Source organism: Tinamus guttatus, unplaced genomic scaffold, assembly GCF_059628265.1.
Source record: "Tinamus guttatus ecotype Peru unplaced genomic scaffold, ASM5962826v1 Tinamus_guttatus_pri_ptg000140l, whole genome shotgun sequence".
Taxonomy (NCBI): Eukaryota; Metazoa; Chordata; class Aves; order Tinamiformes; family Tinamidae; genus Tinamus; species Tinamus guttatus.
In genome coordinates, this window is record NW_028288674.1 from 365,762 (window position 1) to 382,630 (window position 16,869).

General features: G+C 41.1%; 1 protein-coding gene across 1 annotated transcript in view; it reads left to right on the forward strand.

Moving 5' to 3' along the window:
- Positions 1-3,060: 3,060 nt before the first annotated feature.
- HERC3 (HECT and RLD domain containing E3 ubiquitin protein ligase 3) overlaps positions 3,061-16,869 on the forward strand; it is a 41,969-nt gene continuing 28,160 nt past the window's right edge. The window contains exon 1 of the mRNA XM_088521955.1: positions 3,061-3,342. Coding sequence (XP_088378081.1) covers positions 3,117-3,342 — 226 coding nt within the window. The 5' untranslated portion in view covers positions 3,061-3,116. The remainder of the gene's footprint in view (positions 3,343-16,869) is intronic.

Here is a 16,869-nt window from a genome sequence, read left to right on the forward strand (position 1 = left end):
GGGAGTCCGCTTGTAACAGCCACGAGCGGCAGGTTCCTTCGTTTTTTGGTGGTGCGTTTGCTAGCTCAAGTCCCGCGAGCAGCAGAGAAGGAGGGTTATTTGCTCATACCCTGCGAGTTGGCAGATTTTTTGAGAGCATGCAGCTTTGAACAATGCTTACCTCACTTTATGAGGAAGTGTTAATTTGTTGTTATCGGTATTTTTGGGGGGTGTTGTGGTGGTCTGAAGAGACTGTAACAGTTATTTAAAAAAAAAAAAAAAAAGTAATGGAGGGAGTAAAATAAAATGCACCCTGTCATGATCTTAAAAGCAGCAGTGTTATTTCGTAATAATCCTACAAAGTACCAGGGTTGTTTCTCACCAAAGACCATACATTCGTATGTCAGCTGAGGCTTATTTTAGAGGGGGTGGATCTTCCACCCCCTGTTGTCTCCTTCAAAATGTTGCCTGCAGCGTGAGGTTTTTTCTCTGTTGTGCTGTGCACATCCTTCAGTGGTGAATTATTCCTGGCATATCTGTGCTTGAGGATGGCCTCATGTTCTCCCTCCCCCCTCCTTTTTTAGCCAAAAAAAAAAAAAAAAAAAGGGAATTCCTTCAGATGAGCAGTTTTGCTGCATTGCATCTGCTCTTACCGTCTAAAATGTGAGTACCAACCTGGATGCAATGAGATCTGTAAAGAACAGTGGCACGTACTGTATGTGGGTGCTACTTTTCTCTTGCTGCAGTCTTTTTCAAAATGGGGCCAGGAGCTTCAATGTCTTAACACAATTTAAGCCTTTTCATAGTGTTATGTTCAAAGATTAAACTTCAACTTGTTGAAGATATGTGCAGATGAATATCAGAACTGACTAGTCACTTCTTAAAAATCAGATGTGTGAATCAAAAATATGTATGGGTGTATGCATGTGTTACTTCCTGCTTTTAGAAGCTTTTAATGTAATTGTTTATCATAAGGTGGGTTATGCAGCCTATAGATGTAGTTTGCAGTGTTACATGCTTTTTTTCAGTTGTTCCGCAATTGTCAGAGGAGTCACTGTCTTAAGCATAACTGGAAATGGCATGTGAATTTCTCACTGGAATATTTGTTGTGTTTCATGACACAGGAAGCCAAAGATCCTGTTTGCACTGAGATTCGCAGCAACTGCTTGCAATGACACTTGCAGCAGCTTACTGGCATGCTGTATCTGGGAGATAAATTCTTAAAAATAGTTGTCTTTTTGAAATTGCAGTGGCTTCAAAATAATTCAAATGTAGCTCACCAGGCCATTGGAGAACCAGTATGTTCCTGTGCCCATGCTCTCACATGAAGTATGGCTGTATGGTTTTTACCCTTGAGTGGGAAGTGCTGTTCTGTCTCTCTCTCTCTCTCTCTTTTATTTTTTATTTATTTATTTTTATTTTTTAATGGACTGTAGAGATTTCTGAACTATTTAGTGCTCAGGAGTTCCTGTCAGCCTTTGCAGGGACTACCAAACTTCTGGGTGCTTCAGAAAATCAGGCCACCAGCAGTTATGGCTTCTGAGGTCCCTTAAAACATGACCATAGTGTGCCTGTAAATTACTCAGAATTCGACTCTTGCAATTTGAAATCATGTTTTCCTTGCCTGTTAGCATTACTATCTTAACACCCCTGCACATTGTAGCAAATTCTTGCGAGAATCATGAACAAAAGACAAGTGATTGTTTTTGCTTTTTTTTTTTTTCTTAGTGGAAAAGAGGGGGAAAAAAGAGTAATTATCTATGGAGATGAGACTTTCTAGGAGCCTTTTAGCCTTTTTAGAAAGATGTATTACATTAATATTTAGCTCATGCTGTACATGGTCATTGGAGTTCATCCCATTTAATCATGAAATGTTTTCATCTCAGAGATAACCTTCATTTATGTCCTAAGGAATTGGGATCTTTGGATCCTTAGGTTTGCTCTTATTGTGCAACTACTTAGATTTTTGGTAATAAGGTAATTCCCCGGACTGAGAGAAATGACAGACCCGGATTGCTACCATTTCAGATCTTCATTTTGTGATTTTTGTAATGATTTTTGTCTCTTGGCATTGCCACTTTTAGGAATTTGCTTGTACTATTTTCTTCCCCCTGACAGAATGTGAAGTTTGTACAAATTTATCAGATGGGTCCTTTAAAGGATAAACAAATATATTCACTTGAATTTTACTATGTCCACAGCACTTTTATTCTCAGCATAAGAAATGGACTAACTAGCAGGATATCTTTCGTTCAGTTTTTCTGCTGAGGACAACAAAATAACAGAATACAAAACACACAGCAACCTATGTAATGCTTGGACAGAGCCCTGCAACCTGCTGCTTTTTTTTTCCCATGGTTAGTTTAGGGTTGCGTGTGTGCGCGCACACACACGTGGATGTGTATAAATGGGGTGATTCTTTCTACCAGTCCTTGCTGGTAGAAATAAATGGGATTCATAGCATGCTTAAAAGCAATTCACCATTAGCTCTTCCTGGGGTGCTTGCAGTAGTACTGTTGATGAATTGCAGCTAGAAAATCCTCTACTTCCTTCTGCTCAGTCCTGCCTCTGTGGAAGAGACTACAGCTGACAAGGATAAGGAGGTGAGAGATGAAGGCCCATTGCTTAGGGCTTAGATTATGAAAGACTTTACTGCTAATACTAGGGCTTGAGTTAGGACCAAGCTTTAGATAAGGAGTGAATGCAGTCATTTCCTTTTGGCTCGGAATCATAAAATGAAATTTGTTTTCTTGAGAAATCTGTGATACTTCAGGGGTTACCTTTGGTTTTGATCTTGTTTAGAGATAGTAAATGCTGCTGCTGTAAATTGTTTTAGTTAGAAAACTGGTGTGATGAATTGTAAGATCTGATGTCTAGCAGCTTTGGTTTTATTTTATTCATTCTCTTATTTCTTCTTCCTCTTCCAGAAAAGCTTTAACCAACTTCTGTCTGAAGTGGAGGAATTCTTAGTGTCTTATTTGTGTACTATGTATAACAATTAACTCAAGTGTGTGTTTGTGGATACACACATGTAAAAGTTGATTATATTGTTTGAATTGAATATTTATCTGTTCTCTTCCTCTTGTTTCCCTTTCCCAGGAAGGATAAAGCTACATGACTTGCTGAAAAGAGAGAAAATGCTATGCTGGGGATACTCATCTTTTGGACAGCCTGGGATAGGTAGCAACCTCCAGGTCATCGTTCCTGAACCGCAAGTGTATGGATTCATTCATGACAGAAATGTCAAGGAGGTGGCATGCGGAGGAAACCACTCCATCTTCCTGCTGGAAGGTGGGGAAGTATATGCCTGCGGTTTGAACACTAAAGGCCAACTGGGGCATGAGAATGAAGGAAGCAAGCCAGGTATGTTTGCTTTTTATACAAGGCTTCCAGTCAGCTAAGAAGATTATGATAGCTACTCTGTGCTAGCTGCTCCAGCTCCACAGCACCTAACAGCTGAAGATCATGTGTATTAACACAGTGATGGTGCTGAATAATATTGGCTGGCACTTGAAAGCAAGATCTGAGCATGGGTGGGGAGACAGGTCTGCTCAGTTTTTCTGGGAAATGCACCAAAGTGAAAGGGAGTGCAGATGGTATCAATGCAGATCGTATTATCTGGCATTAGTGAGCCTTATATAAAGGGGAAGAGAGGGCTGTGAATCACAGTCTTCTCCTTTGCTTTTCCAGCTATGTTGTACCTCTATGCCTGCTCTCTTTCAGTTATTGCTGACAGAGTTTAATAGGCTTGTAATGGGCTTATTCTCAACAACTTGGTGGTGGTGTTTTTTGTTCTTGTTTTGTTTTTGTTCCCCCTCTGCTTAAGCATTTTTATAATTAGGTTGTAAGAGGCAAAATCAGTGTGTGCTGAAGAGCAGTCTGCTTCCCAGGCTTTGCTGGGAGTGGTCTGAATGTATATTTTCTTAGGATCCCTGAAGCCTTTACTGTAGCTTTGCTTTTGAATGTAGGCCTTGAGGTTCACTTAGTTCACTTGCTACTTATGTCTTGTCTCTCTCTCTCTCTTTTTTTTTTTTTTTTTTTTTTTTATGGGCTAAATTCTTAGCCCTTCTCCCAAATACATCCCCAGGCCAAATCCAAGGTGGAGATTCAGCTCTTGCTCCCATTTCTGAATTTGATGTTCTCATATAGCTGGAAAACTGTGTCCAGTGACTTTTTTAATATGGGTAATTAAAAAAAAAAATCCTTAGTGGGTTATTAGAACAATAGGCATCTCAAATTGCTGGCTATCCTTCTGTAGAGATGGAGGAGGAGGAGGATCTTCTGTTACACAACAATAAGGCAAGTTAGAATTTAGACACATACACAAAATATCCACAGTTCTCTGTGTATTTTGTGAAGTGTGAACTGGCTGTCTCCACAACTCTGTCCCTCTGTACAAAGGTCTTTTGCCCCTTTTTTTCAAGTACCAGGTTGATTTTGCAGCCATGATGGTAGATTAGGATTCTGGCCTCTCTGGCTTTTCCTACAAATTATTTCCAAAAAGTACTGACAAAGGTTGAGATGGTTAGGCATGCATAAGTGTCCTCTGTGTACAGCTGCTTGGAAATTCAGACACTGAAATTAATGAGCTGCTTGGTAAAAGGAATCCATGCTTAGATATTCCACCTTACCTGGCACAAATGCCTTCCTTATGAAGGCAGCCAGGAGTGGACTATCTTTGCTAAGCACTGGGAGTGGGCTGGATCTCTCTTTTTGGGAGCCTGGAAGTGTAAGACAAGTTGTTCCCTTCTCAGAAATACCTGAAGACCCCTGCCATATGAATTATAGAAATGCTTGCTGTGACATGCAGCATGGTTGAGTTTTCTTGGGGAGTTTTCTTAAGGCAAGAAAAACATTCAGGGGTTCTAAACCTTTTTAAAGCAGTCACAAAAGGCTTGGGGACTTCAAAGGAGTGGAGTGCTCTAATATCTGCTGTCCAGGTGTGTGTTTACAAAAGGTAGTGTGTAGGGGGTGTTTCTTTTGTTTTTGTGTGCATGTATTTGTTTTTCCCCTTGAGTGAAACTTACGCTGCCAGCATCTTAAGAGCTTCCATTAGTGTTTTCAGAATATGTGATTGTGTTTAATCAGAGGTAGTTAGTTCCCATAATGTCTGCTTATGAGTAAGACTCTGGACTGATTTTTTTTCCAGTGCACTTGGCATTAAAAAAATATTTTTGTCTTTGGATAGCTTGAAGAGTTTTATTAATATCTTCAGTGGCAAGACAGATAAGCTTGCACTAAGTTTTTTTTTTTTTTTTTTTTTTCTGCCTCCCTTTCTTCTCTTACTATAAATTCAAAGTAATTTATTTTTTTGTGCTCTTTTGTCTTTATTAAATATCTATAGTGGGAGGATGTTTTTAAAATCTTTTCTTTCATGCTGATCACCAAAACATCAAACAGTGGCACAGAACTGTTTGGGTAATTCCTCTTAGACAAGTCCTTTAGAGTTAGCAAAAGCCAATTTCTGAATAAAAGAGCTTTTTAATTAAAAAACTGTGTTTATTGTCACATTAGCTGGGCATGTGGTTGTAATGCAGAGATAGATGACAGCTGGAAAGGTGGTTGTGCCCTGCCTCTGAGGGATACAGAATTTGCTGGGGAAGGGCATTTCACTGAATGCAGGTCACAGGGTGTCTTTATGAAAGTGCCCTTCCTTGTAATTTACCTCTTTGAAAAATAGGTCAGAAATCTGAGTGGTGACAGGAAGAGCCACAAGTCCCCTGTTTTTCAGAGTTAGCGTTTGCGTTAATTTCCAGCAACTGATGTTAGTATACATTATTTCCCCAAAGGGAAGTGGTAATTTTGTAATGAAGTAGTTCTAGGAAACAAGACAAATAGTTTCTCTATCTGTATTTCCAGTTTTTCAGCTCTGAAATGAGGCTTGGGTTACTTATCAGGTCTGACACGGTATCTTAGCTCCTTGTGATGCCTCTTAGCTGATGAAACATGTGGCTTTTCTCTGAATGTAAGTGCATCTGCTGGGGAGCAAAAGACAGAACCAGGTATCCAAGGTAAAGGCTCTGGAGGGGTTTATGCTGAACAGCACAGGAGTAGGAGCAACTAGCTGCTTCTTGCCTGCTTTTAAAGCTTTAAAAACATGCTCCAAGTGTTTTGAGATATTGGACCTGTCTGATGTAGAGACTTGCTCTTTGCAGCTTATGTGGAGGTTTCTTTCAATTGTAGTATTAAGGAATCTTAGGCTTTGGCAATTTGTGTCACAGGAGACTAGCAAATAAATACCTGCCACAATCTGCCTTGCATATTTCCTCCTTAGCACAGAGCAGGCAGAACCCATGCTTGCTTCTCTCTTGCTCTCTCTTTTATCTCCAAATGTCCTGATACGATGCAGATGTTCAGGGTAACAATGCCTCAGTTTGCATGATGAAATCAGTTTCTAGTCAGAGTGGAAATAACTAAGTTCAATATCAAAAAAATCTATGAAATGATCAAACTTGCTGGTTTTCTGAACACAGCAGTCTCTCTTGTAAAATATAAGTGTACTCGCTGTGAACTCTGTCACAAGGTTACAGTGACCAGAAACCTTCATGCTCACTTTGGCATGGTTGTTAATCATAAACCTGGCAACAGCTGGGAATTCAGCTGCAGAACCTGTTTGGAAGGACAGCCTGCATGGCTATTCCTCTCTTAACCTCTTCCTGGTGGGTAAAAAGTTAGCTAGGAGGCCATGTTGCTTTTGATTAGCAGGGGAGCTGTTACTGCTTGTTTGGGAGCAGTTGCAGAAGTGAGGAAGTTACAGATGAGGAGACATAGCTGCTGCATGGAGTAGGTGAGGCTGGAAGCCACTTAGGTGCAAGGTTCCAGTAGTAGAATGACAGAATGCTTAATGTTGGAAGGGGCCTCTAGAGGTCATCTAGTCCAACCCCCCCTGCACACGCAGGATCACCTAGAGCCTGTGGCACAGGAGGATATTTAGCTTGCAGTCTTTCTCCTTTGCTCTTGTTAGCACAATGAGGGGGTGGGGAGAAAGCGAGGAAAATCTTAAACACCAATTACCACAGGAGCTGACACTTAGTCAACATAACCTGTCTAAACAGTGTCTCAGTCTCACAAAAGATCTGAGGAAATTTTGTCCCCTTGTCTAGGTGTGGAGTTGAGGTTCAGTATGCAGCTATGTCATAGAATCCTTAAGGTTGGAAGGGACCTTTAGAGATCATCTAGTCCACACTGCACATGCAGGGTCACCTGAAGTGTGTGGCACAGGGCTGTGTCCAAGCTGGCGCTGAAGATCGCCAGAGAAGAAACAGCACTTGCCAAGTGCTGTTGTTCAGGAGAGTCTGGCTTCACCTCTGTCCCACTTCCTCTGAATCCCTCCCCTCATATAAAAGGTGCAACAGAGACAGGGGGGCTGTACATCTAAGTGCCAGGCCTGCCCAAGTCTGTGAGGATGTGCCTGGAAAGAAGCAGGCTGAGGAAAGTATTGGGAGGGAGGGAGGGATGGAGCTGTGAGAGAGACAGATGGGCTTTGGCAAAGCCAAACTTTCCATGCTAGCTTGCAGCAGCTGGTTTTAAACCTGGAAAATAGTTAAGTGAAGGATTAAGATATAACTTGTCACTTTTCCAGGATGGCACCTGCAGTAGGTGCTGAAATATGTTTTTAAACTGGCTGCCTGTTGCAAAATTGGTTATGTTTGTACTCATCCATTTTTCTTCACTGATAATTCATGCATCTAAATGAAGCTATTTGGAGGTGTCTTGCTTAACTAGTGACTCAGGCAGTTTTTAGCTATGTGGAATTGTGTTGTAGATGTTGCTTCTCAGATAATGCAAGTCAAGCTCTGGAGAAAAAGGCATTTTATGTTTAAATACAGTCTTTTAAAATTGACAAGTGAACTTATTTGGAAAGTGTATCATCAAATTGGAGATATCATTGCAAGTGCCGTCCTTGCCATTTTAAATGCAGGCATTGTGGTAAAATGCTCAGGTCAGGATTCAGAAAATGAAAGACATTGAGTAGGCTGTTACTAAATTTCTGTGGTCTGGCTCATGGTCATGGACTTTGCCAATACAAGGTTCCTGGGACTTCAGGATTAGGAGAGCATGAGACTTTGCCCTGGAAAGTCTGAGTTCTGTGAATTTCAAGTAAGAAATGTACATTCTAGGGTCTGAGATGACTGCAGTCCCTTTAGATTGAAGTGCTGTCTTTAATTATGTTTTACTTCAGCCGTCAGAATCTCTTATCTCTTGATTTCACCAAGCATTTGGCTGCTTAACTGAAGGATAAAAACTAGAAGCACGGTACTCTTATGATCGTACAGACTGTTTTCATGTCTTATGTTTAAATGATAGAATTACAGTAGAAATGATCAGATGTCATATAACAGAGGATTTGTAGGAATGAAATCCATTTAGGCTGCTTAAATCTTGGTCATCTTTTTTTATTCCTATGTTGGTCACATATCAAGGAGGATGCATGAGAAATAAGGGTTGCCCCTATGCGTGGTTTGGAAGGAGCATGAAACACTTGCATAGTGTATGGCAGTAATGACTGCCCTCACTCTTGCAGCTGTGCTGAAGCTGAGCAAGATGGGCTGAGGATAAAATGTATGGAAGGTATATGTGTGGTGGAGTCGTGGGAGAGGACTAGAAAGAGAAAGAACCTGAAAGTTATCAGCATAACTCTTTTTCTGAATACCTCAACCTTTCTGTATCCAAAATAGCTGCCCAGACTGGAGAGCACCTGTGATGTAATGAAGCTGAATGTGTCAATAGAACTAAACACTAGCTTCTAGGAGAAGCTCTGATACTGTGGTGGCTGTTCATGTTCCAGGTTCCTTCTTCTCTTTCGAAGAGAGCCATAGATAATAATATTCGGTTATCAGGCAGCTGTCATACGTGAGGCTCTATGAATGTATATTGAAAATCTCTCTCCGTGGCAACTCAAAACCCTATAATTGCCACTAATAAAAGTAGTCCAGGTTTTCTCTCTAAATAAGGACACTTTTACTCTTTGCTTAATATCATGTTTCCTTTAGCATGAAACATGTGTCTAGATGCTTTTCTGCAACAAGTCTTAAGTTGGAAAGATGACTGTAAAACATTTTCTGTTTGATTTGATATCTCTTTTTGAGACTGAGAAGTGATTGACCCTTCAGGATGCACTTCCTTCAGCTTTCTTAACAGAAAATGGATTGGTTGGTTTGTTTTCATATGTAACTCTTAAGTGGAAAGAGTGAGTTTGATTTTGATTCCTGGCACATGCTCATTGCATCTTTGCTCTGGATAGACTTAAATCTTCCAGAAGACCTGTAATTATACCTGTGATGACTTTAAGTTTGACTCAATCAACATTGAAGAGTTTGTCAGCACATCCCCTCAAGTTGTACTCAAAAGAATTTATCTCCAAGATCTGTGTAAACTGACTTTCCTAATTGATTGTATTTTTTAGACACTTAAAACTGCTAGGAGTAATGTATGTTGATAGCTGTGCATTCTCTCAACATCTGACCTGTATTTGAGCAGTTAATTGTCAGTATAAACTCAAGAGATGGAAAGAGATGAACATTTCTGTACTTTTCTCATGTCCTTCAAATGTTACAGTAACCAATGCAGTCATTCTGTGCAGCTCTTAAGTGTAGCATAACTTATTCCTGCACTGTTAGCTGTGTAACTCTTTGGACTTTGACTTCCCTCTTATAATCTCTATTAATAATGACTAAATTGCACCCTTCAATACCTTTACTACAGAAACATATCAATCTTTCAGGTTTTCGAGTTTTGCATTAATACTTGTATCTATCTTGGCTGTTACAGGAATTACTTGTACTTCAGCTCTATGGTAATAGTATGCAACAACACTTTTGGAGTTTTCTTTTGGCAATATCTGTATGATTACAGGAACAGTCCTTCAGAAAACCATGAGGTATAGCCCAAGATCATGCTGCTTTTATTTTGTATTCACCAAAGCTATGAAATCAGAGCTTCAGCTATCATCTTTCATTTTATTTTTCGAGTGTTGTTACTAGAGTATGGTTTCAGAGAGAGCTTTTTCGAAAGCTGGCCATTTATTTGTCATTTCAGAGCACACTCTACAACGTACTATACCAGATAAGTGCTGAAATCTTGTCAGACTGTGGTCCTAAAAATGACTGAATCTTTACTGTTTAAAAGAAGTGGTTCTGAATGTTATATATGTTTGATGCACTACATGAACTCTTTCCATCTGGAAATCACAAGGTGGTTTTGCAGTAACCTTTTCAAGCTGTGCTTGTGAAACAGGTAGGGGTGCCACTGAAACAAGGACAAATGTGCTCTGCTGACTTGGTGCTGTGTAGCTGTGTCTTTCAGTGATGTGTGGCTTTGTTCTGCTCCCACGCAGATTGCTCTGGGCTTGAATTAAACAGTGTGAGGAGTGCACCAAATACTTCTGCAAGTCCTATGTGTCTCATGAAAGTCAGGCTGTCATAAGTGAGCCTCTCGAGTACAGGCATCTAGAAAATCCCTGGAAGTTTTTTTTTTTTTTTTTTTTTTTTTTTTAAAAAAAAAGAAAGAAAGTTTAAAGCTTCCTGTTACACAAAGATGTTCCAGTATGAGTTACCTGTGAAAAATGGTTAAGAGCACATGTCCAGAGGCCAAAAGAGGGGCAAACATTGTGTGGTTGGCTTGCGGTGTATATATGATATATGGTAATGCTGATAGTCCTCAGGGACTTGGAGAAGCTTTACTTGGTTTTCTCAACTCAGATGTGATCATGCACCAGGGAAGGACACTTCTACAGCAGTGATCTGTCTATTGGATTGAACACAGCAGATGGACAGTAATAATCTCCAACTTGCCTCCTGCTATTTGCTGCCAAGAGCAACTGTCTAAACCCCAAGGACAGGCTATAGATATTCCCGGGTCTCTGATACCTGCTGGCCTGCCAAAACACACTTAGTTATCTTGCAAGGGACTCTGAAAATGCAGTTGGAAATTGAGTACTGTGCCAGGGGAAGAACTACAGGGAAGAAATGAACAATTTCTCCTGCTTGCAGTGCTAGCGGTTGAAGGTACTGTTTGATTAAGCGGAGCTGCCCATCTCATTGATTTCCTTGGGCTTTTGCTTTTATAAGGTTATCTCAGTACTTGCCGCAACACATGTTACCTCCTGGGTGTTGATAGTGGGGTCTGTAGTGACGGGCTTGTTGTTCCCTGTCCCTGCTATTAGTGTTGCTGTGGCTCTGCTTGGGTTTTCTCAGGGAGAAATCCCACTTGACACAGTGTAATACAAGCTTTTCAAATGCAATATATACATGCCTAATTTCATCTTCAGCTATAGTGTCTTGTGCACCTCAAAGTAGTGCCCTGCCCTGGTGCTGTGGTGATGGCTGAGTATGGATAGTGAGCCTTGGGATTTCTTAGTAGTTGCAAACCAGACACAGCTACTGTGCTGCCGGTGGCTGGTACCCCTGGCCAAATGGCTGTGTTTTATAGCTCCCCTCCTCAATGACCTTCTGAGAAGGAAAGCAGGATACATCTTTCTGAAGTGTGTGCTTTATTCTGTTTTTCTTGGGCAAGTGCTGGTATCTTCCCTAATTGGAAGAGGTACCTGTATTTTCTTTCCTTCAGAGTCTGAAGGAAAGATTCCATGTGCTGCCTCACCAAGGTGGTATTTGTTGGACTGGAGCCTTTCTTGCATGCTTAATCCCTTCAAGACCTTTTACTTGCTGCCTGTCAGGTGTACCTGGGCTGGCCTGTCAAGATGGCCTTGAAAAAAGTTCCAAGCTCTTTGAATGCCCATGTCCCTTGTAAAGAGCAACAATGTAGGGAAGTGAAAGGCCATGTATGATCCTGCCTGAGGAAGGGGTTTCCTTTCTCAGGGCAGGTGTCTTTAAGTTGTTGGGGGGAGTAGCTAGCAGTAGACAGAAGGTGACACCCCAGGGTGTTGTGCAGGGCTGCTTGGGTGTTGAGAGGGCATGAGAAGCTCTTTCTTATTGCAGTTATGTTCCCTCCTAGATGTCATCAGACAGCTTTATTAAGTGACAAAGTTGCTTATAACTAAACCAGTCTTGCTCTGACTTAAGCCTCTAAGTAGTGACATTAATGAGAATTAATACTTATGCTGTGCAGGATAGCAGTTATTAGTCAAGCTTTATTAGTGTCTGAATAAAGGGAAGCTGCCTTTTTCCTGTTTCCTGTAGCTGCATAACTGGAGAGGTGCAGCCTCCCTGTGGGTTCATCTTCTACTAGCCGTGAAGTCACAGGGCACTTCCTGTGTCCCAAAGCTCTTGTAATCACAAAGCAACACATGGCAAGTGTTTAAGTAGAGAAGCCTTGCAAGGAGGAGGAAGGTTGTGGAAGCAGTAAAATGGGGCTGCTGCCAAGCACTATGTTTTCAGCTGCCTGTTGTGCGTGTCCTGTGTAGCCACCTAATCTCATCAGACTCTGTCTGCAGTCACAAAGGTGTGTTTCTGAACATGTCTTGGAGTCCTCTGATCCTTTCTGTGAGCTGTCCTTTGTTACTGCTGCTGAAACACAGCCTGCACATGTGTTCTGAATGGAGCCATAGACTCACTTCCCATGGTTTCTTACATACTGGTTGCATTGATTTTGTTTGTTTGTTTGTTTTTTTAATTGTCAAAGCACCTCATAGTTTAGGGCAATCTGTTTCTTTCTTCCCTCATCCTAGCTTCCAAATGTTGTCCATGGCAGCTGTGAGCATGAGGTAGCCGAGTATTTGGAGTTGAAGGTATGCCTGAAACAGGCAGATCAGAGTGATTCACTAGGGCTTTAAGGGGGAAAGGGATCAGTAAAGATGTCTGTCAGACAGCATGATTTTTTTTTTTTTCCTCCCCCTTCTCAGTTACCAGCTTCCAAGTGGTAGAAGATTACCTTCACTGGTGATCATGTTTCTTGGATAAGCTGGTATATGTCCTCGTAATTATAATACCACCAAAAGCATTGAATAGCTAAGCTTTGTGGTAGCGCTAACAAAGAAACTCTCTCTTAAGGGGAGAGAGACATCTTTCTTAGGTGTACTTTTTATTTTGTACATTTGCAATATTACAGTTGCTACAAGCTTTTTTTTTCTCTCCAGTTTCATTGAAGTTTCATTGTACATGTTTCAATACTCAGCTGCCTTAATTAAGACTGAAAGCGTGAAGCTTGTCACAGCCTAGAAATACAGCCAGGATATCCATGTGCAGAAGCGTCTCTGAGCTGTGTCAGTGGAGACCAAGGGAATGGGCGGTCAACTCAAGGTGTTTATTTAATGCATCAAACCCTTGTTAGAGAGTTATGTGATTCACTGATTACATGCTTTCTGTAAAATGCTTTAATGAAAAGTTGATGACTGATACATTTCAACTGTGCAGCCTTTTTCATTTTCATGTACCACCCATTGAATGCAGTAGTAGGCTTTTCATGGAGTTAATAGCTGTTGCATCAGACATACACAATTGCTGATGCTGTCAGTGTCACCTTGCAGGATGGTTTAAGGTGTTATTGTAATTCAACTTTTAAAAGTGAAGAGCTCAGCTCCTTTCATGGGAGAATTAATAAGGCGCTTTGATCACCAGCCAAAGGGCATAAAGAGCAGGTGGGTGAAGTTTAGGTTGCTATTGGTGACCGATGAAATATTTGGTTGCCTTATGCATTAACATGTTATATCTCAATTCTTGTTTTTAGACCTTAGTTGCATGGTGCTTAAACATCCTCAGTGTGGACCTGGGCTATATTAACAAGTGTGGAAACACAAAAAAAAGCTGGCATGTTTGTCCTGACTTGCCAGCTGCTAGCACTTAATCCTGAGGAATTGTCTACAGGTGTATCACTCTTCTGTGTTTTTCTTTCTACAACTTGTTTCTTACCCAGGCAAGCTAAGAAAACACCTGTCCTAGTGAATCTGAGAGCCCTTTCCTAGTAGAAGACAATTAAGCAAATGTTCTGACTTAGTTATTGTCAAATTGTGGGAGTCATGAGGAATCTTGGCCAGGTGTCCAAGCAGAGTGAAATCACTTGTCACTTTTCTAAGCCACAGACTTTCTTTACCAGAGAGGGAATCTTGATTTTGCCACTTAAGTTGCAAACTCAGTATTCTCTCTCTCCATCTGATGGTGTCCCTGTATGTCATGGTAGACATACAGCTGAGAGATTCTGCCATGCCCCACAGCAAAAACCTATCTTGCAAGCAGACAGAAGCTATGTGCAGAAGGGGCCTACCAACTCTCTAGTATAATTACTGGCAGCAGGTAATCCAATTAATCATTCATTACCCTGTACATCCTTTTCAGTGCCCTATAACTGAGAGGTTTGTGCTTCTGACACGTCACTCCAGTGCCTGTGACTAATACAGCTTTTTTTAATGCTGTGGGAAGCTGTGTATAAGCCCTGTTTTATAAACTGGGAGGCTAGGTGTTGAAGGCAAGGTTTTCAGGATTTTTTTTTTCATGCTGGCCCCCCAGCAGTTTCTAAGTTCTTAGAATGCAGGATTGTTATGCACCTTGACTGTCAGAGCTGGGTTACAGAGACAGCTAAAGCGTGCTACTGCCTGGAAAGTATGCAGCACCTGTCTATAGCTTTTGATGAAATGTCCTTGAAAACATGAAAAACAAGCAGGAAAGCACTGGAGAAGCTCTCAGAACCAAGTTTCTGTTTTCTGAGAAGTGCTGTCCTGACTGTGTTTTGCCTCGACAACATTGTTTTATCCAATATGTATTTTGTAAAAAGTTTTAAGAAGGAAGAGCCAAGGAAGTTAATGGCGAAGTTAATGGCAAATTAAAATTTGTGAGATAAACGTGAAAATCGGAACACTTTTGAGACAGCTGATGACTTCTGAAATAAAAGACTGATTCAATGCGTACTTCTTGAAAGTGGGCTTTTTTTTTTTCAAAGTTTCATGACATGTTTAAATACTATTACATAGCTCCTTGAACATACCTGTTTCCAGGGCTTTATTCTAGTCAACTTGGTGTAAGTCCATTCAAATGGAGTTTATTAAGCACATTATTCAGTCCTTACTGAACACAGTGTCAAGACTAAAGTTTGTTCTTTTGCACCCTTCATTTTTGTCTAGTAGTGCTTCTTTTCAAGGGAATAAGTAATGATGATACATGGGGAAATACCCAATAAATCAAGTGCTAAAACACTTTGTATTTTGAGATCAGGAAGAGGTGGGAAGTCAGTCAACAAGGTTTTTTTTTTGTTGTTCATTTTGATACATCATCCATGTTATCAGCAAGGCTATACACTTACTGGCCCCATGTGGCAGGGGACTGACACCCTTGTGCATATTCCTGGGCAACCTATGTGCCCTAAGGGGGAGGTGTGTGGATGTGTAAAACATACACTAGTTATGATTTTTTTCATGGCTTTGCAGGCAAGCTACACAAGACAAGGGCTGAGGAGTGTACTGTGCTGAGAGCGGCCTTAGGCCTTCATTTTTAAAGCAAAGCTCTTCAGCTGGAAGCCGTAGTTACCCTTTCTATTTGTGGTTATGCAGTGAGTGCACGTGAGGCTCTGCTGTGCCTCTTGAGCAAGCAATGTGGTCAGTGAAGGCTTTCAGTGACACAGGGCAGCCTTTCAAAACAAGTCAGTTTTTATTAGTCCCCAGGGATGGCACACAGAACAAGGTCAGGCTCATGTTGCCAAATTAGACTTAAAATAGAGTCCATGGAGACTGAAGCAGTAGCTCTATTTCAAAACCTTCCTGTTCATCCCCTCCTCCTCCCTGCATGTGAATCCCTTGCTGTGTGGTTCTTACCCTGGACTCCTGATGCATCACAAGGCTTTTTTTCCAGCTGCAATACTGCTGTCTTCAGCATCCTGCCTATGTGAGCTCCTGATACTGGTGTTCAGTCAGTGGAGTCTTCTGTCACCTTCCCCAAGGTGCTCTGTTTTCTCAGAGGCAGCTCACAATACTCCTGCAGCAAACTGGGTGTGCACTTACAGCAAATACTACTTTTTCAGGGAAGAAATTAACTCCTTTATGCCTCTGGGTAGCAACACGCATTTTCTCCTACTGATGCCCCACTCAAGGGGACAACACATATCTGACTGTGCAGAGAGCATCTTTAGAAGAGGGGAACGATGGTGTTTTGTGACTGGTTTGAGAGCTGAGGCACTTGGCAAAACAGATGGGCTCAGTCCCTCCTGGCAGGCAAACTTACAGCTACACAAGATGTGCTGCAGATCCCAGCTAGGAAGGTAGCAAAGTGAGCTGCTCATGAGTCAAAGCTATTTTTTCTAGAGATGCCTCATCTTCTTTGGCAGGAGCTTTAGCTGGGGCCTTTTGAGTCCTACTACAAAAGTGTGTTCAATTGAGCTTAGCCAATGTGTCAGGTGCATTGCTATGCACTTTTTTTTTTTTTTTTTGTCTCTTTGACCATTGAGAAAAGACCAGAGCCATGTTTGCTCTTGAGATGTGTAGTCTGTTGTTTGTCACTGACATTGACCAAGTTGTGCAGCTGGTGGTTATTTAGAACCCACATATAAAAATATGTAATTATATATACAAATGAGCATAAAATAGGCTACTAAGTAATAGTACACTTATGGACCTAAGCATAGAAACTGCATGTGTGAGTTGGGTGATTGCCCTTGAAAATTGGTTATGCTCTTGCATAAGGGGCATGTGAAAATAGGTGTGTTAAGAAAAGGTGCAGGGCAATAGGCAAAGAGGGCAGGGCTAAAGGGTGGCTGGAGGACCACCTTCCAGATTTCTGTGTGCTTGTTGTGTATATGCTTTGCCTCCACTGCCATTAATTATTTTGAGTGAAAGGAAACACATGGACAGATGCAATTTTCCCCATGAGAAAGTATATTTAAAGAACTCATAATGTGATTTTAATAATATGCATTGGGGATTATTTTACTTCCAAAGTCCTGATTTCTTGACTTCAAACATAAGCCTTTGTAGAGGTGGTTTACTTTTAAGTCATTTAAAACGTCTAGATT